This window comes from Cygnus olor, chromosome 1 (genome assembly GCF_009769625.2).
Source record: "Cygnus olor isolate bCygOlo1 chromosome 1, bCygOlo1.pri.v2, whole genome shotgun sequence".
NCBI lineage: Eukaryota > Metazoa > Chordata > Aves > Anseriformes > Anatidae > Cygnus > Cygnus olor.
In genome coordinates, this window is record NC_049169.1 from 129,329,009 (window position 1) to 129,352,036 (window position 23,028).

The 23,028-nt window shown below is 39.4% G+C and overlaps 1 protein-coding gene across 6 annotated transcripts in view; it reads right to left on the reverse strand.

The window, feature by feature from the left end:
* GLRA2 (glycine receptor alpha 2) overlaps window positions 1-23,028 on the reverse strand; it is a 130,188-nt gene that overhangs the window by 13,616 nt on the left and 93,544 nt on the right. For 4 of the 6 annotated variants that reach the window (XM_040533194.1, XM_040533219.1, XM_040533185.1 and 1 more), the window contains exons 8-9: window positions 15,615-15,764; window positions 13,721-13,840 (exon numbers count right to left, since the gene is read on the reverse strand). In XM_040533194.1, coding sequence (XP_040389128.1) covers window positions 13,721-13,840; window positions 15,615-15,764 — 270 coding nt within the window. The remainder of the gene's footprint in view (window positions 1-13,720; window positions 13,841-15,614; window positions 15,765-23,028) is intronic. The other 2 variants (XM_040533214.1, XM_040533202.1) reach the window with 1 other exon arrangement.

Genomic DNA, 23,028 nt, shown 5'->3' on the forward strand with positions numbered 1-23,028 from the left:
GTCCAATCACAGCAGTACCATCTGCTTTTCCTTATACGTGCTAAATTTATAGCACTGTGTTAATTTCTATATTAGTTTACACACCACCTACAGGAAATTATATTCAACAGATAAGCAATATTTGGGCTTTGTTGTTTATCTTTAGCAAACAGTTAGTAAACGTCTCTCCAATTACTCTGAGCTCTCATTTTAGAGAAAGGAGGCTAGAGATCACTAACATTGATTGTCCTTTTTTATTCCTGAAGGTGTGGCAGTGACTCACAATTCAAGTGTTATTTCCCTAAATTGTTGTTCGTTCAGATCTGGGTAGAATTTTGAGAATGTTTGACAGACTGAAAGGTGGACAGACTTCCACCCAGAGTCTGGACACCATGACAATAGAAGAAACCTGTATTTTAGCTGTATTTTAAATTATATAATTAAATGAACCCCTCTTATACCTTGTGAAATTCTACTGCGCAAGAAAGCTCATTGTTAACTGTACTTTCTCTTCAGGTGGCATTCAGTTTGATGCTACAGAAAATGCCACCTTATTGATCAACACCGTAAACAAACCTACAAAACACGTGGACATGTTCTACCTGTTATATGGAAAGAAACAAAAATAATAGAACAAGACCATGGAGTCTGCACAATATTGGCAATATCCCACTCCTCAAGCTTGGTCACTGAAACTCTGAAGCATGGGAAGACAAGGTGGGGCTACAAAAGGCTCCATTTGACAAACATCTGGGGTTTCTACAATACTCTTGCCCCACCAGCACTGTGGTAAGATGGTTTACTGAAGATCCCATAGCTAGCCCATTTGCAGCATCTCTGCATGACATTGTGCTGAGTGATTTCTCCCCATCAGATGAAAGTCTGAGTTATCCCTCCCTGGGTACGAGGGAAGCAGGCATTTCAAAGTGCAAGACCACTGAACTACCACCTGAGGGGACAATTGTCTAGAGGATATTTTTTAAATGCATTTGCCACATTTAAATAGATGGTTTCAGCTTGCCAGTCTTGGACTGGCTCCTAAAATAAACATCAATATAAAGAATAAGGCAATTTGTTTTGGGTGATTAAGAGAATCTGGCTCATATATCCAAGGTGTGACAATTCCAATCACATCTTCATTTCAATTTACAGGGAAAGAAATAATCTAGGCTTTGTTATTGTTCATAATGCTGTTGCTATATATTTGACATGATAATCTACAGTATTAGTCAGTAAATTGACTCACTGGACTGCCCTTGATCATATGTTCCATTTTCTGCTCAGCAGGGCCCTCTCTAACAGCTATATATAACCAGGGAGAAAAAAAGAAAGACAGCTTTCTCTTAGATCATCACAATATGATGTTGCATTCAGTTTTCCTGTTGCTTCAAAGGTCATAATTGATGTGATCTTTTTGCCATCACAGATAATATATGGCTGCTGCTTCTCTGACTTGTCAACTCCTCATACAGAAATCCAATACTCCCCACTTGTCATGTATTCATTTCCGACGCATCTTCTCTTGCCAGGCCCAAAATGAAATAGTCATTGTATTCCTACCTACCAGTTTTCAAGTCTTGGCTTGTATGGTCCTCCCTTGTCAAAACCCAGTTGTCACGTTAGCAATCCACAAGTACTTGCAGTAAATGTAAAATCTCCTGACCTTAATTAAAATTCTGTGTGCTTTTCTCTTAAATAAATAAAATTGTTATGCACCTTAATCCCTAGCTCTGCTCTTCTTCCGTAGTTTTTCTATGTCTGATTACTAAGCTAATTGCACAGGCAAGTTGCTTTTAGACTGCATCATGCATTTATTAGTTTTATATCACTGTCAAAATAAGTATTAAATTAATCTTGTCTCTTCTTCTATGTATTTTGAAAAATTGTTTCCTCCGTCCAGGCGGAAGTTAAAATTACGAGTGACCTCTAAAGGGGGCTAGAGGATGAAGGGCAGTTCTCAGGGTTAAGAAAGGATGAGAGCAGAGACTCAGAAAGCAGGCAGCTTAGCAGGAGATCAGCACAAGTTACAGAATATGAACTCATGTAGCTGTATTTCAGCAGTGTATCAGCAGCTGTGTAACCTGGACTGCTGCCGAGGAAGGGGAACTGCAGAGCCTTGGGACAGAAAGAGCCTATTGCTATTGCTGTCCAGAAGGGTAAATAATTGTTCAGAGTCCTTTTTACTGACCTTTGTTCCAGGAGTGCTTGTGAGTCAAGGAGAATTACAGGGTGTAAATCAGAAATACTCAGCTACAGGTCAGCACATCCACAAAGAGACATAATTCAGCTCACAGTCTCCCTGAGGAGCAATCCCTCACAAATCTCTCTTAAACTCCCTCCTGATATATTGGGCATGTTACAGAAGGAACTGTTTAAGAGCACTGATTAATATTATCAGCCACTGTAAATCTCCCAGTGTGCTGCCTGTTGCTGGCAGTGCCAGCTGGCTCTCAAGGACCCTTCTGGTCCTGTCTTCTGTGAGCCTCTGATTCTGTGTTTGTAATATGAGGAATGGAAAAGGAATCAATAACTGGCCAGGACAGGCAGCTTCCTCAACATTGTAATGCTGTTTGCATATTTAAAACACGCAAAGAGGCTAAAGCCTAAGCCTCTTTACTTCGAAAGCTGCTAGTAAAAAAGATCCCTGGGTTCATATGAATCTGGTACCAGTTCCCAAGACATCTTCACTTTGATATGGAAGACAAGAGAGGAGGACTTGTGGGAAAGAAAAGTAGAAATTCACGTTGCACCACAGCCTGCCAATCACCCTGAGATAACCCACCTTGGGATTACAGGTATCTGCCTCCGGCTAAGGCAGCCTGCAGCTTGCACAAGAGGTAAGGAACGGTATGCCCCCCAAAATGCTTTTCTATCTCCCCTCTGCTGAATAATACCACAGGAGAGCTTGGTTCTTGTTTCTTAGCTGAAGGAGGTAGGTATTTGACAGACTCATGAGAGTTGGGATGGGCAGCAAGAAACATACTGCAGAGGCAGTGACAGGAAGAAAGGGAGACTGAGAGCACTGGCTGAGATTCTGCATGCAATAAAACCATCTATTAGCATCATATGGGGTTGGAAAAATATTCAGGAAATAACAGCTTTTAAGCTCAAAACCAGTGTAAGATAAAAACAATCATGTCATGATACAAGTCTGATATTCAACCCTAGCTATAAATGCCTACCAGATAACTCATAAAAAAAAGGGGAAAAGCAATAACTGAACAAAGCGTGATGAAATCATCAGTCTGCATATGTCAGTTGAAAAAAAAAAAAAAAAAGATTATTTTTACAACAAAATAACACAACATAAGCCACAAGGGAAAGTGAACAAAGATCAAAAAGCAAATAAGAAACACACAACACAAGTAAGCATCACCAGTATCTAGAAGTAATAAAAGAACAGGAGCATTCAGCACCAGAGCATCTTAAAAGAGCTGTTGTGTACTTGGGGAAAAAAAAGCATCCTTCGTGCAAACTTGAAAAAAAAAAGTCTTTATTTACAGCTAGGGAGCAAGACAACATTTTCTGTGCCTGCAAAAACTACCCTTTTTCTACTTTTTATTATTCTCTTTCATACTCCTGTGTAGCTCACTACGAAAAAGTACAGTTTATACATCCTCCACATGAGCACCCAGCACAGGTAACAGTAAAGGCAGAATAACAAAAGACTAACCCATTAGCGGCAAATACAGAACTGACTCCACTGTAGTTCATGACAGACAAATCTAGGACATCTCCAAAATAAGGAACAAAATGACAGTACTCAAAAACTTTTAAAAAAAAAGAACTGCAACAGCTAACTAATCAATTGCTTTTCTGTAGGATCTGAAGCCACATAAAAGGTGAAGATATAGCACAGCAGAACTGGCTTAGTGTTACATGATATGTTTTTTTTGTTGTTGTTGTTGTTTTGTTTTGTTTTTAATTATGGGAGCAAATAATCTTGTTTTTCCCCATTGTTTTTGCGTACTTCCTTGGATGGGTTAAGGATGACAAATAGTCCCCCAACCACCATCTGAGAAATGCAGGATAGCAGGATGAAGCTAGCTTATGCTGAACTCCTTAAGTGTGTTGAAATGTTCCTGCTTTTATTCGCATCATTGTACAAACATAAATACATCAGATGAGGAAAGAAAGTACAAATACCAAAAATGCCTCACAAAACTAACTCTCCTCCTTTTTCTTTCAGCCCTGCTCTCCTTGCAGACACAGTCACTGAGCTCAGCCTTACTTTTTTCATGACAAATGCCAAATGTACCCTGTGAATATGCATTACAATTTGCAAAGTCATTAGTCACCCTGTTTGCTTTCATCTAACACATGGCTTTGGTTATTTCTATTCCTTCAATAACCTTGTACAAGATCCTTCTCCACTGCCAACACCCTTTTCACTTCACACAATTCTGGCTGCTCCAAAGGGCACGTGAACTCCTAGTTGCACAAATGCTGAGGAGCTGATATGAACATCTCAGAGCAAGTTTACAAAAAGTGTTTCAGTAATTCATAAATCTCATTCAGAAAACTGAGAGGAAATCCACTTTTATGGGGTCTGCGCTGAAAGACTTGACTATTGCCAGGTAGAAAGTTTAAGCTGAAAACAAATGCTACAGCGAAGAACATGTTGAATATGCTGAAAAGGCAGAAAGCCTATTTGCAAACTGGGTAGGGAGAGCAACTAAGCTAATTCTTGTTAGGCTGTTAGGCAAGAGTTGAGAAGTAACTAAAAAAAAAAAAAAGTAGCTATATAGAGTGATAATTCTGAAGACAGCGTGAAAATCAAGAAATGACTAATCCCCTTTAGTTTTGTTAGGCAAATCATTACTAGAAACATTGGTGAGGCCACCTGGAGTGAGAAGCGTGATATCCAAACATAAAAGGCTCAGAAGGAGAACTAGAATTAATAAATTCAGAAAACCTGAAGCCCAGGCATGGCAGGACATGCCAGTATGTGAGGGCCTGGGGGAAATTGACAATTACTAGGCAGACAAGCACAAATGAGATCTGGTGACCTCTCTGGAAATCACAATCAAAAGGTAATGTAGGGAGAACAATGTCTAAAATATGTTGTGCCTCCTCTGCTTTTTCACCTTAGACATGAACACTTACACACACAAATGCCCATGGAATGACCTGTCTGCTAGAATATTGGCTGACTTTATGGTCTAATAAGCAAACTGCAGTTAAATACCTGCCTAATTTGCCACTGCTGCTCTATAAAGGATGGGGCAGGAGCTTGCAAAACTTACATGAAAGGTAATTGTCTTTTCTGAGAGCCACTGGAAGTTTATAGGAAATAACTACATAGCCTATTGATAGGACTGAAGAATCAATGAGCAAGAGCACAAAGTAATTTTCTGAAGACTTGAGTACCAACTCACTGGTGTAAATATCTGTGAACGCAAGAATGTCCCCCTGAGTTTCACATGGGAGTTCCTATGACAGTGGCAAGGTCATCAACCTGTCATAGTCTGGACAGACTACTTGTGTAGTATTAGCATTCATGCTGCACATGCAGTGAAACACATGGTAATACCCAAATACATCCTAATTAATCTAACTAGGTGCGTTACAATGAAAAAAAAAATAGCGTTAGGACCTAGCAGTATGTCTTCAGGACAGAAGGCACCAAAGGCTGTAAAAGAGCATCTCGTGAAGGACAAGTTGTCTTCATTTCATCAGCCTGTAATGGCGTCACACTCAATTAGACTTTCTATAATTTCCCTTGCCTTCCATGCTCAGAACAGAAAAAAAAAAGAAAAAAAAAAAAAGGCCTACAATTCTGCAGATGGAGCAAACAAGGAGACTTAGTGTTTAATTTTACACAATGCTTTGCAAAACATCAAGACTGTAAATGTGCCAAAACCTTGTTTTTTGCAGAAATATCTGTTGCACAGCTCTTGCCTGTCAATATGACAACCAAGACAAAACATATTAGAAGAGCGAGACCTCCGTGGAAATGAAAAAGGAAGCTGACACAAGTTAACAGACAGTTAATAGATAGATACATTTTTTTGGAGAGTTTGTGCTAGAGAGCATCAGGGCTGCTCCATGCAGGTACCAATGTGAGGCTGCATCCTGAAGAGGCAATGTACAACTTGCTTTCCTATAATGGAGTATAAGAACTCATGTTTGTGCAACTCAGACAACCTCTAATGAACAGGGTTTATGATCCCCACTCTTAATTAGCTATTCTTTTGGCAGATGAAGATTACAGAGCACCTGAAGGCAAGACTCCACTACCAGCATGTTTGGGAAGGCTTAACAGAAAAATGAATGAGTCAGTCCTAGGCAGAGCACTTCCATGTGACTAACAGAAAGAATCACCTCAGAAAACTTTATGTAGAATCAGTTGAAGAAAGTGAGATGAGGCATCAAAATAAAGATTTCCTGTCACCTCAGAGTCTTGTCATAATATCACAGAGAAATCAAAACCTTGGCACCTCACTAGAATAACCTACACTTACGCAAGTGGATTATATGTGTGTGTGTACAAATGCACGCACACTGTCTGTGTGAGAAATTATACACACGGGTTAGAAGTTTAATGATTCAAAGAGCTATGCAACATCTCAAGCAGATGTTACAAGCTTGATGCAGAAATTCGCAGGCATGATTCTGGGTTTCTCTTAGTCCACGTGTTTAGGTAACCACAGCAGCCTTTTCTGACCTTTCCAATCTGTTTGGAAAGAGCTAAAAACACTCCGGCACACTTATTCTGCCAGTAACACCCAACCAACCACTGGAAACTGAGCTTACCAATAGTAAGAACACCACCAGTCCTTCTCGGCATTGATCCTGTTGGAGTACAGAAGTGTTGGGTGAGCAGACCCAGGGCTGTGCCAGCTCTGAGATGCCATGAGAAGAGCCCAAGTCACAGAGAATGGAAGTGGGTTAGTGACCTGTGGCTGACCTTGGCAAGTTTTCAGATGCTTCCAGTTTGAAATGGGAGAGGACTCTGGGAAGACTCAGTAGCAAGCCCTCAGAATATGTGGAGCTTCAAGGTGTTTATTCCTCCGAGTGTAACTCATCCTAGCCCCTTCCTCCTGTTGTAGCAAAAAAAAATCTCATTCCCTACAACCTACTCCCAGTTGGCCAATTGCCAATTTGCTATCACCAATAATAATAATAAATAAAGTAATAAGAAAGAAATCCATATTTACACTAACGTCTTTCTCTAGCAGTGGATCAGGTGAAATAAACATCTCTGATTATTAAATCAAACTAAAGGTCTCAAGAATCAGTCTCTGACCCATCAGTTTGCTATAAGCAATGATTAGTAACATGAAAAGGAAAAACAAAACAGTGCTGTTTTCCCTTTGGGGGAAAAAAAATGAGTGAGAGAAAGAAAGAAATTACTGCAACACTGCTTTTTTAAAAGTACTATAAAAACTGGATTTTACTGGAACCCATGAAGTTTTTCAGACCTTGAGACACAACGAGGTTTCAAAAGTATAGTTAATACAATTTGGTTTTGCACAATGTCATTTGGACAACATCATTACAGAATGCTTCACAATTAATTACATTCAAATAACAGCTTCCATCCCCTGTGGAGAATGGGATTAATTGGGTCAGATGTAAATATGCATTTCATGGATCTTACTGAACACTTGCCCATCTCACCAATTTACCATGTAATTTGATACAACGGGTGTGCTATCCTCTTGAGATGGGCAGAACAAGCACAGTTGCAAGTCTGGGTAGAAATACACTGATACAGCAATGCTGATATACTTAGCCTGTATTATGCTTGGCTACAACAGTGTCACACTTTCATTCTCTTGCAGAAACACTAGTTTGTGCTTATTCATGCTGGAATACTCGTCTGTTGGATATGAAGCTTAGGACAGAACTCAGAACTGATAAGAAGTGTTGTGATCGACAAAGGATCAGAAACTGTCCTCCTCCTAGATGTCTTCACTCTCCCATTTCTCACCTGCAGTGAGAAACCCTGAGATCAGGGCTTTGTTGGATCCTGATTCTGGGCAGGAAAAGAGTAAAGATAAGATATCTACAATGGGATAAACAAAGGAGCCAACATGGGACAAAGTTTTTTTCCTTGACACCTTGCGCAGCCTAAGCCAAAGTCTTGAGACTGCAACGTATTTTCATTCTCTTTTTGGACACTTGGTCAGGGACAATTTAGGTTAAGTGTACTCCCTCCTGCAGACTTCCTTCTTCATTTTTGATCATGAAATGTGTATTCAACATTTTTTTTTCCACTGGATTTTTTTATTAAATAAGATAGGTCAGAATGCATCCAATGAAAGAACCACCTTTTCTAAAATAATCTGGAAAACTCAAGTTTGTGCCTGTGTCAGGTGGTTCTTGAAAAGCTATTTTTTTGTGCTTTAAAGCATCAAAAATAAGAACACTGCTTCCTGGCTCTTTTTAGCTTTCTCTGCCCTATTTTCAGTTTGCAATCTCCCCTAGGTATAGTAAAAAATGAGACATTTGCACCCAGCTGGAGAGTACCTTTCATGAGCTGGAAAACTGCAGAGTTCATTTCTGGTGTATTTCCTGCTGTTCATGAGTAACTACCAGGACAAACTCACTCAAGTGAAGTGCAAACTTCAGTCCTCAAGGCTTGTCGGTTCAGAGCTGGTCCTTTCAGCCACTGCATGCTGGGTAGGTACAAGAGGGGACTTGGAGCTTCTAAAGCAAGAGTAACACTACCGAGCAAACAAAAAAACTCTATCAGGTACATGTTCAGGCTTTTGCAGTCCTACCTTTCCCAGGTGGCACAGCATACTGCTGTTTCATAGCTGTAGATCTGAAATTTTGTGGTTTTTATTGTTCAGCAGCTCCTTTAAGCTTCTACGTTCTGTGCCACTTACATCCTGTTCATATCTTACTTAATGTTAACGATTAATGTGCTAGGGTAGTTGCAAGCTGGCCAATGTGATTCATTATACTGCATCATGTCCTGGCTGGTGTTTTGGAGCACAGCTTGGTCCCTATGGTGCAATTATCTCCCACGGGATACTCCATGTTGCACCTTTCTGATCATTTCAGTGAATATTAATATTTGCCATTTTGCAGTCTTATCAGCCTCCCATTAGTTCTCTACTTCTCTGGATTTCACTACCTCTACACTAGGCTTTTTTTTCCAGTCCTCCTTTTCACTTATATTTTTCACAGAACTATGGATTTTGTTCTCCTGATTTTGTCCACTTGGCTCTGTCTCTGCTCTGGTACTTGGTTACGTTACTTCAGCTTGTATATTTGAACTCTACCAGCTTTTATAAATGCTTAGATATTTGTGACTTGATACCTGGAGGCGTTTCTCAGAAACTAGTATTATGTATTCCATAAATTAGTCTGCCTTTAGTTACAGAACGGTTAATTGTCCTTTTTTATTATTATTTGGGTTTCAGAATTCTCTCTTTGGAAATATAACTGTCCTTTTTCTCTTCTGTTTCTTGATTTCAAGTGAAATACATAAAAAAAGTCCATCATCACATAGTGTTTGAAGCTATAATACACATTAATCACAGACACAATTATTTTAAGTTTTCCTAGCTTCTTACAATATTGCAACAAAAACTTTAGTACTATTTTTCACAACACTTGTAAACAGTTCCTTATAAAAAAAACTAATTAAAAAAAATCTCTATTCCACTGTTTCTTTGTCTATGCTTGCTTTTCACTGGAAAATCTTCTGAACACATTGGTATTACTAAATTTTTTTGATCCATTGCTTGTATACCACCCCCCCTTGGCTGAACATCTTCGTTTCCTACAGGTTACTCTGTCTTTTAGGACTCTTGTCACTCTTCAGGCTTCTGTCTAGAGATAGACTAAGAATTTCTGTAACGATATTTTTCTAGTTTGAAACAATGCTTTAATTGTGAATTTAAATGTTTAAGCTCACTATAGTAAACCCATTTAATAAATAATAAAGATACTTTGATGTTAACTAGGGCCAATGCTAGTCTATTCATGCTCACAAACAAAGATGAACAAGGACATTCAGATGAAGTTGCATGGAGAAACAGCAACATGTTGAAATATATTGTGCCTATTGTTTAACTGGTTCTGTGTGGTTGTACACGGGACTACTACTTCAAGATAATGATCATTTTGGTGTATTTATCTTCTGCTAGAATTTTTCTGCACAATTACATTACAGTGCTAATGCAATTGCCCTGGAGAAGGAAAATAACCACAATATCTTGAGCATGTTTATCTACAGCAGAAGCTACCCACTCTTTAATCCGCTAAGTAAGCAAGATGTCAGAGAGAAAAAGCCATTCAGACTCAGATTCCTATTTTTCACAATGAAGCTCATGTGCTAGAGCTTGCTCTCTGAGTACCAAAAATAGCACAGCAAAGAGGGCTTTCCTTGAGCACTTCCATTATTCACATGATGCGGCATCTTACATAACGCAAACCCTGCACGTTATCCCACTGAGTGCTGTACACACAGATGCTAGTGGACAAAAATTTCCATTGGGGACAGTAGTAGCAAGTGCTTTAAAGGCCAAGTCAGGATAAAGGCAGTGATTTTTTCAACTGGCAAGTCTAGGAAAGCTTAGAAAATTTACTGGGGGTCTGATGGAGGGATTTCGATATGATTAAAATGGCAGAGATGGTCTTTGCTGCTCAGTGCGCGCCACCCCTTTTTGAAGATGGAAATATTTGATCACCTTGACAGTTTCAATGGTTTTGTTCAGGATACCTGCCTGCCCACTGGCAGTTCCATCCAGAGATCAGCAGTTCTCTGGACTGCTCGGCCAGCTGCTGCCACCTCTGCTTAGCGGAGTTATCCTTTGCTGCTGTAACCACTGAGTCTCAGTCCCAGCTCTGTCATTCGAAAACACCATTTGTGCCTCCCTCTGCTAATCTGCATGCATCTGAGCCCTGCTGGCTGCAGCACTGTTATTTGTATTGCTCTGTGTTCCCTGCACATGGGATTAAAGTCTGTCACAGCCTCCAGCTGCACAGTTTTTTGTTCAAGCTACAAAGTATTGATTTTAACACTAACAGTCCCAGACTTAACCTCTACTCTTGGTCATGGTATAATTTAGGAAGTCATCTTTGAGATGCTGGTAAGAATACTAGTGTACTGTGACTCATTTTTACTACTGAACATATAACATAATAATTACAGTTTTCAAAAAGGGATGATTAAATCCATGTAAACAGAGTTGTTTTCCTGGAAAACTGTCATTTTGGAAAATAAGCAAATCTTGTTTGATTATTACAAATCATATTTTAAAAATCAGTTGTTTTCTTTCAGGTGATCTGGCACTAAGAAAATTTAGATTTTAATGTAATGAAACTACTACATCTTCAGTGCCTTCAGACTCATGGCTTCTGTAGCATATACACTATATATACAAAAAGTGGTATCATACATAGTAAATAAAAGCCATTTCTCTCATCAGTGAAATGTAGTTACTGTTGGATGTATTTCACTGCGAGCAGGAAGACTACACAAATGTTTAGGATAAACATTGAATATTTCCTCCAACAGAAACTGCTCGGGGGGCACAGACAGGTTGCAGGTCTGAGTAGCAAAGGACATAGGGTTTTATTCTGTATGGAAGGTGGCAACTGGTCCTGACAGTGCAATCTTTTCTAATACAGTGACAGGACAGTGGTTCAGCTGTAAATACAATTTCTTGTACATCAACAATGCAGCCTAAGCTTTCCTAGAGAAACATTAACCAGCCTGACTTCTGGTTTCAGAGATTTGACAGGCTCAGTTTTGTTGTGCTTTTGTACAATGCTCTGAGGGTTGCAGCACTAAGAGGAACAAGACACAGAAGTAGCAAGAACAAAAGCAGTGATAGAGGTGTAGGCTTACAAAACCGTGAAGAGTCTTGTTTTGTAGATATAGCTGCTTAATCTAGGAATCTTGCTCAGGCATGGCTTGGTCCTTATTTTTTCAAATTAGCACTGAATGATGCAGTATAAATATTCAATCACCCTCTCTTCCACTCTCTCTTCTTGACCATGTCACAGTCACTTGCCTGTGAGTTTTACGTTTGCATTCACCATAAGCCCTTAGTTCAGCGAGCAATACGTCAGCGAGCCAAGCTCCCTGCTTGTGAGGCTTCTTGTGGCACCACAGGCTATGTTCCCCTGTACACATAAGTGTCCTTTTCTTGAGCAGGAAAGTACAGAGCTGCTATGGCAGCACTGCTCCAGAAACCTCCATCTTGATGCATATCCTGTGTTCACCCAGCTAGAGCAGTGTTGGGTGTTCTCTAGGGGAAATCAACTCCAATGCAGCTTCAGGTCTTAGGGCTTTACAGCAAAAACAAACAAACAAGCAAAAACAAAAACAAGAACAAAAACAGAAAGAAAACTAGAGAGATATAGTCCCTCTTTGTACAGTCCTGGATGTATATATAATATCAATATTAAAAAACAGAAGAGAGATTTCTGCAAGCTTCCCTTAGGCAGAGGGTATCTGGGTCTTATGCGAACCTTAGCTGGGCTACTTGTACTAAGTGACTGATAAAATACACAGCACTGCGTACTTACTTGGACTGGCTTTGTAGATGTATGACACCAGCTTTCCGCTGGCAGCACAGTACTACTGATCATATCTTCTAGGAGACACTAAAAAAAATATTTTTGTATTCATTTCTGTATGTGTGTAAATATGACTATTTCTACAGCAGAAAAAATGCAGAAATGAAGGCTCTCTTCTACTGTTTGATACTGTAGCTCTTTAAGAGAACAATTTATTACTTTGCAAGTCCTCTATCCTAATTTTGCTGTGTAACAGGAGCAATGTTTTTTGTTTTGATTTGGAAAGCCAGTAATTCCCTTTACAGTGTACAAAATCCACTGAAATCATATGCATCTTATAATCAAATAACTTTACGGACCTTGATCAAAGTAAGAGGCCCATTACAGCTTAAAAGCTGTTCAGGCAATTTTTTTTGCTTTGTTTTGTTTTGTTTTGTTTTGTTTCAGAAAACCAGGTCCTGAAAGATTTAAATTCTAGACCCATTTTATTTAAACGAATGAACCCGTAGCAAGCAGTGAGCTGCACACTAAGCTCGTTTCTCTCTCCATCACTGATTTTATTACTTCCACAACTCACCCATAATCTGGATCTATCAGCTGGTATTGTATTGCTTCAGATCTGCTACACATCACACTGTGTAAAAGATTTCAGCCCCAAGGTTCTTCTCCAAACAAGTAAAAAGAAACCAATGAAATACATTTTTTGGTTCACAGCTATTCATACTCCACTAAACAAGGTTTAGGACAAGATGAGAAGGAACAGTGCAGGCTGACAGTTCAGGAATAAATACCGCACCAGTAAAAATGTATTTCATTATACATACCTAGTTTGGTTGGACTGCACTCATCTGAAAGATGACACAGTGTGAGGTTTTCTGTCTCAAGGCATTCCTTATGCTCCTGCTTCATGGTCTCCCTCCCTCCCCCAGCCATCCCCACCCCACAGCTCCTCTCCCCCCCCAGGTTAAACAGGGTTAGCCTTCAGAATATACATGCACTTTGCTTAGGTTTGGAAAGGGAATTGCACAACCCAACTGTGGGAAAAAAAGCAAGCATAAGGAAGGGTCACAAGAACGTGCAACATGAAACTGCTGTTCATGCTGGGGACAGTACTGTATATTTTGTGGGGACATTTAGCAAAGAGAACACAAGAGGTTACTAGTGATGCCATGAAAATCATCCATTCTGCTGATTTATGACATCACTGTGCATACAAGATCTCTCTCTTGCTTTCTCTTTCTCACTACGGTTTTACCCTCAAACTTGAATTGCCGATCTGATTCACTGTCCCGTAAGCTGATGACTCTTTGCTCCGCAAGCCATTCACGCGCCTCACGGACTCGACGCTTTCATTCCCAACAGTCATAGTCTGTGCCTGTCCCCAGATTGTCAGCAAGAATGAGAACAGCACAGTGGCAACACAATGACATACATACACAACACGCAAAGAGAAGAATGGTTCAGTTAGAGAAGACCATCATGCAAAACAACACGAACCACTTTCAACACAAAATAAACTGAGAATAACGTTGTGAGAGACAAACTCAGGTAAAGAGATGCAGAAAATGGCTCACAAAAAGATGGCCTCAGCATCGCTATTCTCTATTTTGAAATTTGTGCAAACAGATTCATAGGAAAAGTGATAGCAAGCCTGTACAAATAGATGTGTCTTACTCCAACAGAATATTTCACAGTATTTAATTATGACATTGTCCATTTTGCATAGAATCAACTGACTTGCTTAGGCGGTGTCTTCTGGAGATTAGATTTTAAATACCTTTCTCTTAATAGCCACCAAAATAATCCTTCCCACAGCAGATGAATGATGACTGCCATGGACCAAAACTTCATAATTTTCAAGTGATGTCACTGTCATAGTGTTACCAGTGGTGGCTGCTTGCCAACTAGTTCACCCCTAATGAAGACATCATACCCAAACTGAATTTACAGACCCAGTTCAGCAGCTTCTGATGCTGCTATGCAGTTTTTGGAAACAGAGGTTTCCAGTGGCAGTACCTCTGGCTTGTGTGCCTGCAGATGAGCAAGCATTTCTGGTCTCTCCCGTAATCTAATATTAACGGGAATCTCAAACCATCTTACAATAGCATTAAACCAGAGGACAGCACTGGATTGCTTCCCAGAGTATCCATCAAATATTACATTAGCTAATGAACAATTATTAGACAGACCTGTCAAAACAAAAATGCCCTATGCCATTGTTGTCATCCCTCTTATAAGGAAACCATTATCTGTAGCTTGAAACACTTGTGCAGCTTAAGTGAATATTTACTTTGCCTAGCAAATGTTCATGTGCAGCAGCAAACACAAGAGTTTCTACTGATACTAAGATAACAGTGGCACAGATACAGGAAGGATAAAGATGTTATAGTTATGGGAATGATCATAACTGGACTAAAATTCAGTTTAATATATATTCTTGCCTTTTCATTCACCAAAGGGGGAAAAAAAAAAAAACAGGAAAGATTGACAGACTTCCTAAAAATATTTTTAGACTGACATCTAAGTTAAGAACAAGCCTCCCTTCTGCATTTCAGTTACTGGTATAAAATGATATAATCATAATTCTCAAAAAGCATTTCTTTGCTAAAAAAAAAAAAAACCTGCTGATCACACCTGCAGTGGGCTATGCTAAAGAATTTCCCATTTTAGCATAAAAAGACACCAGAAAAGATAGGTCTCAAGCACATGCTGATGTCAGCACATCTGGATGATGTCAAAGAAATAATACTGGTACACTATCTGTGTCACTGCTTCCAACTGTTCCTTATCTGCTAGTTAGTGCCACATAATAGCATAATATTTGGGGATTTGAAGAAAATATAATGCCAGTCCAGACTGGAATAGCTAATAAATTTATATGTAAAGGTGCAGCTGCTTCAGCAATTTCGAGAAGAGAATAAAATTCTTGGAGTCTGTGACCAGTCTATTGACATTTATTGATATCTTCACGAACTGCAAATAACCACACCAGCCAATTTTCCGCTCTTTCTCAACACGTAAAGCACTCAAAAGGAAATTTTAGAATAAGACTCTCCTGCAAGGGCAAAAACTGAAGTGAGAAATCAACCTGTGTGTCAAGAATGCTGTCAGGGCAAAGTCAATTGTCCTGAGTAAAGGGCAAGCTGTACCTTGTTTTGTCTCCTTTGCCTTCTTCGAAGCCTCAGAAACTCCTTGTGCTGCCGTGAGACAAAGTTGACTGCTGCGTATTCTAGCAATGCAGCGAAGACAAAGAGAAGGCACACAGCCATCCAGATGTCAATAGCTTTTACGTAGGAGACCTAGAAAGAAAAAGGACATAGCATATTAAGTTTCAAACTTCTTCATAAGCTGAAGATATTGACATGAAAAAGTAACACATTTCTGCACAGCGTGAATTCCAGTTGCTCAATTAGGTGGTTGTTTTTTTTTTTGTTGTTGTTTGTTTGTTTGTTTTGTTTGGTTGGGTTTGGTTTGTTGCCTTGTTGGTTTATAACAAAATAATCCAGCTATTCATGGATATGTGTGTTCACAAAGAACACACAAATTATGAGCTACAGCCCTGAGCAAAAGAATCAGGATAAGTATAACAAAATACAATTGTGTTTAAAACTCAAAATCCCAGTTTACCAGAATGAATATGAATACAATACCTATTGAAAAAAACATCCTAGAAAGGTTGTTTTTTTTTTTTTCACCATTTTTTCTCTTTTATGAACCAATTAGCATATTGATTAAATGTCTACGTTTGATATCTATAACCTGAAAGTAAACTCAGGGTACTGTATCCTAATGGTTGATATAACTTCACTAATACATGTAGTATTAAATGTTCGATCACAGTTGCTTGACTTTTATCCAACAACTTTATAAGTAAAAATAAATCTTCACAGACATTATCCATTAGAAATACCCAAATACCAGATGCCTTTATTATAGCAAAACCCTATTCTGATTTGAGATGACAGGTCCACAATACGATCAGATGTATTAAGCATAGTAATGTCACAAGATTTTTATCATATTACCCACACAGCAGGCCAAATAGTAGCCAATTAATGAGCTACACACTATCCATACCAAAGGTACATTGTCCTCCATAGCTGTATTTGGCCTCTGCCTTTCTTTGTAGTCTTAGAGTTTTTAAGCAAAAATCTTATGATTAAGCAACAGCAGGATGTCTCTACTGTTTATCAGATATTACATCCAGGGTGGAATTATAATCATCTGACTTTTAATGTCTACAAAATATATGTGAGTTAGTTGCCTAAACTCCTTTGATATAAATGAATCAAGGAATGAAGAATAGGCACTTCTAGGATGCAATACATCTGAGCTGTTTTAGATGTCTACTTTAGGATGAGATGCATAACACCCTAGCAGTGCTTTTTTGTCTTCGCGTCTGTGTATAGGAGCTTAGAACCTCATGATCTCAGCATATATGCGTGAGACTTTATGCAGTTGTCTAAATAAAAGCATCACGTACTACCATCTTAGGTATTTAGCCTCCACTTGATAATCCAGGACAGCACAAATCTCCAGTATCATGATAGCTGGTCCTCTGGAGATATCTCAGAAAGCCAAAAGCATCCCAAATGGCACCACCACACAACTGAATTAAGCTAAGAAAAATGGATTCTACCCAAACTCTGAAAAATTATAATCAATAGGCATTTAATGTCAGAGTAGTACCCTGCAGGTTAAGCAATCCAGTGCAGTCAAAATATGCAGTAGACTGAAAAAAGAGCAGAAAAGAATGTCATGCATCTAACAACCTCATGTTTAGTAGAGCCAATATCCACCTCAGGAGACTCCCCTCTTACCCTAAGATACTTTGCACATGCTATCCAAATTGTCCTGGCTCTTATGCTCACGGCTATCATTTTGTGACAAGGGAAGCATGCCTATCTCTGTAGATTTTGCTCCTGTTCACCATGTGCTTAAATAGCGTTATTTTTCAAAGTCTGTAGAACATTTTTGTTAACATCAAACAGAATATGCTGCACTATGTGTTCCAGCAAGCAATACAAGAGGAGGAACTAGCATTTAAAGCATGGCAGAAAAGATACAGAGCTCCATTTTGCAGATCCTGAACACCGAGAGGGTCTTTTTGGAGGAGCCAAGTATTGTTATACAGCCTGCATCAGGAGAACACACATTTCTGCAGCTGAGGCTATAGTCCAGCTCCACACTGCACTGCCCACTGCAGCGTTCACAGTACAGCGTGCCCAGGCTGGGATGGAAGAGGACCATTCAGCAGGCAAAGGTGATAGTGTGAACCTGTGCCTTTTGGTTAGATATCATACATGTATGCATTTCTCTCACACAGACAGAAAAATCTTACAAATGACATCTTTGTTGAGCAGCTGGGAAACCCAGTGAAAACTGCGATGCCCCAGACACTCTGTGCCACAGGCTGAAGTGCAGTAGGAATCAAGTCGCTGTAATTTCTGTAAAATGCAGCTAAGTTTAGGTTGTTTGTTACCTTCCTCGAAGGGGCAGCTTGTTTTGCTTTACAAACGCCCTTAGGAGACATATTAGACATGCATAAACAGCTGGACTGTGCTGCCAGAGACAGCACAATGCAGGGAGCTGAAGTCACAGGAATCAACATTTCTGACTGTGCAAATCCTGTCCTGGTGGGCTTAAAGCAGTGAGGGCAAAATAATAAAGAAAACTCTGAGTTAACCTTCCTGCCACTGACACAATGCTGCCATAAATGGCATCCACACACTTGCTGAGCCATCTGGATTATTTTAGATCCAGGCTGCTGTGCTGGGATCAGAGGATCACAATATACTTGGCAGGTACGCAGCTTGTTTTATTGTTTAGTCATTGCCACACCATGGCACAGATTTAAATGCGCAGACAGAAAGCAATTGCTTCCAAAACACATTCAAAATAAATATATGGAAAAGTGCTATTTCACTTCTAAGTGATATCTGATCCCCTCATTTCATATCACTTTATATCATTTTTTTTTCTGCATATCTATCCCTGGTATGTACAAAATTCTGCTGTTAAAAATCTAAAAGCCTATGAAGTTTTCTGAAGCCAGATTTTTTTTTCTAGCCATCCCTATGCCTGGAAAACTATGTGAGTCTTTTACACCAAGACTAGGAGGTCCTCATCTGGTACACATTTCCAGGGAAGTTTTAAGGTGGGTGCCCAGCTTTTAGATCAGCACTTGGTGTGTGCTGTAAAGCATACACAAAACAAAAAATCTATGGACCTTAGGGTCTCTTCCTGCTTTAGCTGACTTTTTGTCTGTATCTTCCTTCAATTAGGAAAGGGCCACAGCTACCAGATCACAGACTGCTCTGAAGTGAGCCCCTCCCAACCACCCCTGCTGAAGCTGTTCCACTTTGTATGAAAACACATAAAAATACATTGGCTTGGGGACTGGGAACAGTCTCCTCTTTCCAGATGTAAATGATAACCTGTGGAATGAATTCATCCCCTGTCTGTGTCCTAAACACATGCAGTGATTGAGAGGGCCGTATCACAGAGTATTTCAAGGTGGATGAACAATTTCCTCAGGGACATGAACACGAAAGCTTGTGAATTTGATCTACACATTCCAGGTGAATGCTATAACCACTTGCCTACCAGATGCTTCAGCTTCTCACTGTGGTATCTCACATGTCAATGAAATGCCCTTTTCTAGAAGCTCCTCAGCATTTCCCACTTATCTCCACAGGAAACTCTCCACTCAGCAGGCTCTATGATGTATCTCATTCCTAGATGCTTATTTCTCCTTTGCACTGTACAGGGAACTTTTCACATCTAATTTTCAGTTAAAAATACTTCTGAGTGACGCACTCTTAGGAGCTGGGGTCTGCAAAACTGAGTACTTTGTGATAACATAGGCACACTCCTTGCTTTGGCAGATTCTTCCACCAAGCCCAAAAAGAGTTAACACACTGTTAGCAGCTATGTTTTTTTTTTTCCCAGTTTGCAGTCTAGCATGAAAACTGATGTGTCTGCCCAACCAAAAGGCTAACAGCGCTTGCTTCAGTAAGGACCTCATCAAACAATGCTTTATCTCCAACTTCCCTAACTACTGCATCCAAGTTCTTTGAAACATGGTCACTAATGTGTGCATGTTTTTGGAGAAGGTTTCCTTGCACCTAACTAAAAAAAGTTATGTACTTTTTTTTTGTTTGTGTTTTTGTTTTTAAGTTAATACTAAGAAATAAGGGGGGGGGGGAGGGGCAAAATGCATCTAAGTGGAACATAGACATCAACACCATAGTCAAAAGAATTGTACTCTCTAAAAATGCCTATCTGTCATTTTTGACTAAGTCTGGAGTTATGGATGGCTATTTCAGGTGTAGATATCTGCTTTATACAGGCCTGTGATGGTAAGATAAAGCCTGTAAATCATCTTTGTTACCTGGTGTCTTGTTACCCCACACTAGTCTACGTATTATGTACTGTTACCTTAGTATCTACCACCTTTCTCATAACTTCTCTTACAGGACAGAACACAAGGCGTACAATAACACTACCAATTCAGAGTTAACATTATCAAGCTGCCAAGCATAAAATGAAAAAGTAGTACTGGTTGTTGTTTTTTTAAAGGTAGAGCTTGTAAAGCATTCTCTGAAAAGCCCATAACCCTGACAGCACGCTGGCTCCATTTACTTTGCAGTACTTTTAGAAATAGTTGTTTGGAAACTCTGTGTCATTCGGCGTTATCATGTTCAGAAAGCACATTAAGATTTTTTTTTTTGCCCTTTTCTTTCTTTAAATAGCTGCTCTGGTTTTTACTGTATGTTGAACAGCTTTTTTTTTTTTTCTTTTTTTTTTTTCCTTTTTTTTTTTTTGGATGGTGGTGCTGGTATTTAATGGTTCCCACTAATAAAACCATAAATTATATCAATTATTCAGATACTCTGTAAATGTTTTAGGGCCAGCTCTATTTCTTTTACAGCACAAGCCTCTTGAGACAACTGCTTTAACTCTCTGGTTCAGTCTAACAGGTGTAAAATGGGAATAAAGACACTTCCATTCTCTCACAGTATTCTACATTGTGAAAATAATTTCAATAAGCAGTGTAAAGATCTCAGAATTCATATATTCACTTATTTTTGTTGATAAGATCTCATTAAAAAAATATCTTTGACTTGAGTTATGAAGCCCAGATCCTTTATTTTGTACAATGCTACATTCTAGGCAAGAATTTTCAAGGAAGCAAATCTTCAGCTACTGGGAAATGTACAATTTGGAAATAAATGTCTCTTATGCAGTCAAAGAATCTCTCAGGGAAAAAAAAAGTCAGAGAAGTTTTCAGATTGGAAATACAGAAATAGAAGAAAGTAACATTTTAACTCAAAACTGAAATCAAAGTTAAGTAAAACTGCCTTCCTGTACTAGGAATTGATGTTGCATTAAATTTCATTTTACTTTTTAAATCAAAGCACTTACATGAATTTTTGTTATCATAAAATCTGAATTCATAAAGAAACTGATAGCTCTTTCATTCATATCAGCTGTACACAGTTGAAACTGGAAGCACCAGCCCTAGTTTCTCTGCATTTTCCAGACAGAAATGTTTCTGAATGAAGAACATGCTGTCTGTATCTTCTTTTTGTTTCACCATTATTCTGGACCTCTCTTTTCACCCAAGTGTTTCACTGCCATGAAATATCATCATGCTAAAACAAATTCTTATCAGAAAATGCAAATTACTTTCTCAGTCCTAAACTTTCAGGCATTTTATACTATTCTGTTGTTGCAATGCTTTCCTGTTAATCATCCTTCATGTTTTGCAATTTTAGACAGCCATAATCACAGTGCAATACCTTGACTGGTCAGCTCAGCAAGACTTCCTAGCTTACTGGGGAAAAAAAAAAAAAAAGAAAAAAAAAAAGAAAAGAGAGAGAGAAAAAGTGACAGCACCAACTTTAAAATCAATGGGATTGACCTAGTGGTGAGAAAACCTTCATGAAGCATTCAAGTATGACAAGAAAAGCAATTGCCCATCGCAGCTGACTCTGTGACCTGTTCTCAAAGGGCAATGGTTTTGCAGGACAGTAAGAGGGCTGATCAGTACCAGTTCTAACTGCTGGGATCTCACTCCTTTACACAAGCATCCCTGGAAATATAGAAAAAGTCCTCTAGGCCAAAATACTCTGCCTTCATATGTTTTACTTTTTCTGTGGAACAACCATGTGGGCAGAGAAAGGGAGAAACTAGGTCATTTTTTCTTGCCTTGACTTGCTCGGTCCTTGGCCCCAACCCAGAGAATACCTTGGGTTAGGAGCTAGAGCTTTGCTTGGGCTTGGAAGTGAGTACACAAGCTGCAGAAGCTGCTTGGCCCCTTCTACATCATAAAAAAATATGGAAGAAGGTGAGAACAGACAGGGAAAGGAGGCCCCTAGAGGTCCGTGGTTTGGTAATTCCAGTACTTAGAGCCAACGAATATTTTACAGCCAAGGACAATGGCTGTAATGGCTTTCAATACGTGTTAACATCCTCACAGAGGCGAGTTCAAAATCAGTCTTATAAACAGGAACAGAAATCTTTGAAAGAAGACTAAGGTTAAGAGACTTGGGATGGCGAGGCCATCTTTGTGATGTTTATAGCGCACCCACTACAACACACTAATCAACAACCAAAGTAATGACAAGGTTTATTGCAAAAAGGAATATTGTCATGCTCCAGAAGTTCAGTGTGAAGGATGAAAAAGGAGGGAATGATAACAAAAGCTGTCATCTCCCAGACTGAAACTGTGGCAAATGTTTGTTTGCATCTTCAAGACTTCATTGTTCACATTCTTTCACTTATATATTTTTAATGAAAAAGTTTAAGCTATCAAAACTATTATTCCGTTACTGGAAAATAAGCACTTGTACTATGGGCCTGATTGTAACAGGAGATGGTTCGTTGGTGATTAAGTTATGTGGAAGTTGTATGCGCCTGTGCTGATTTTGGCTGGGATAGAGTTAATTTTCTTCATAGCAGCTCATATGGTGCTATGTATTGGATTTGTGATGAAAACAGTGTTGATAACACACCGATGTTTTAGCTGTTGCAGAGCAGAGTTTATCCTGAGTCAAGAATTTTTCAGCTCCTCATGCTGCCCTGCCAGCGAAGAGGCTGGGGGTCCACCAGAAGCTGGGGTGGGACACAGCCAGGACAGCTGACCCCTGCTGAGGACAGCTAACCCCTACTGACTAAAGGGATGTCCCATACCATATGAGGTCATGCTCGGCAATAAATGCTCGGGGAGACGTTTTCAGGGCTGCCATTGCTCGGGGGCTGGCTTGGTGTCTGTCAGATGGTCATGAGCAATCGGGTTTTGCATTACTTGTTGTTCTTTCTTTTCTTTTCTTCTTTTCTTTTCGTTTCGTTTTGTTTCGTTTCGTTTCGTTTTGTTTTTCGTTTCTTCTTGTTCTTTTTATTATTATTTAATTTTTTCTTATTAAACTGTCTTTACTTCAACTCACAAGTTTTCGAATTTTTGTCCTTCCAGTTCTGCCCCTCATCCCACTGGGGCAGGAGAGTGAGTGAGCAGCTGCACAGAGCTTAGCTGCCTACCAGGGCTAAACATCAGTACTG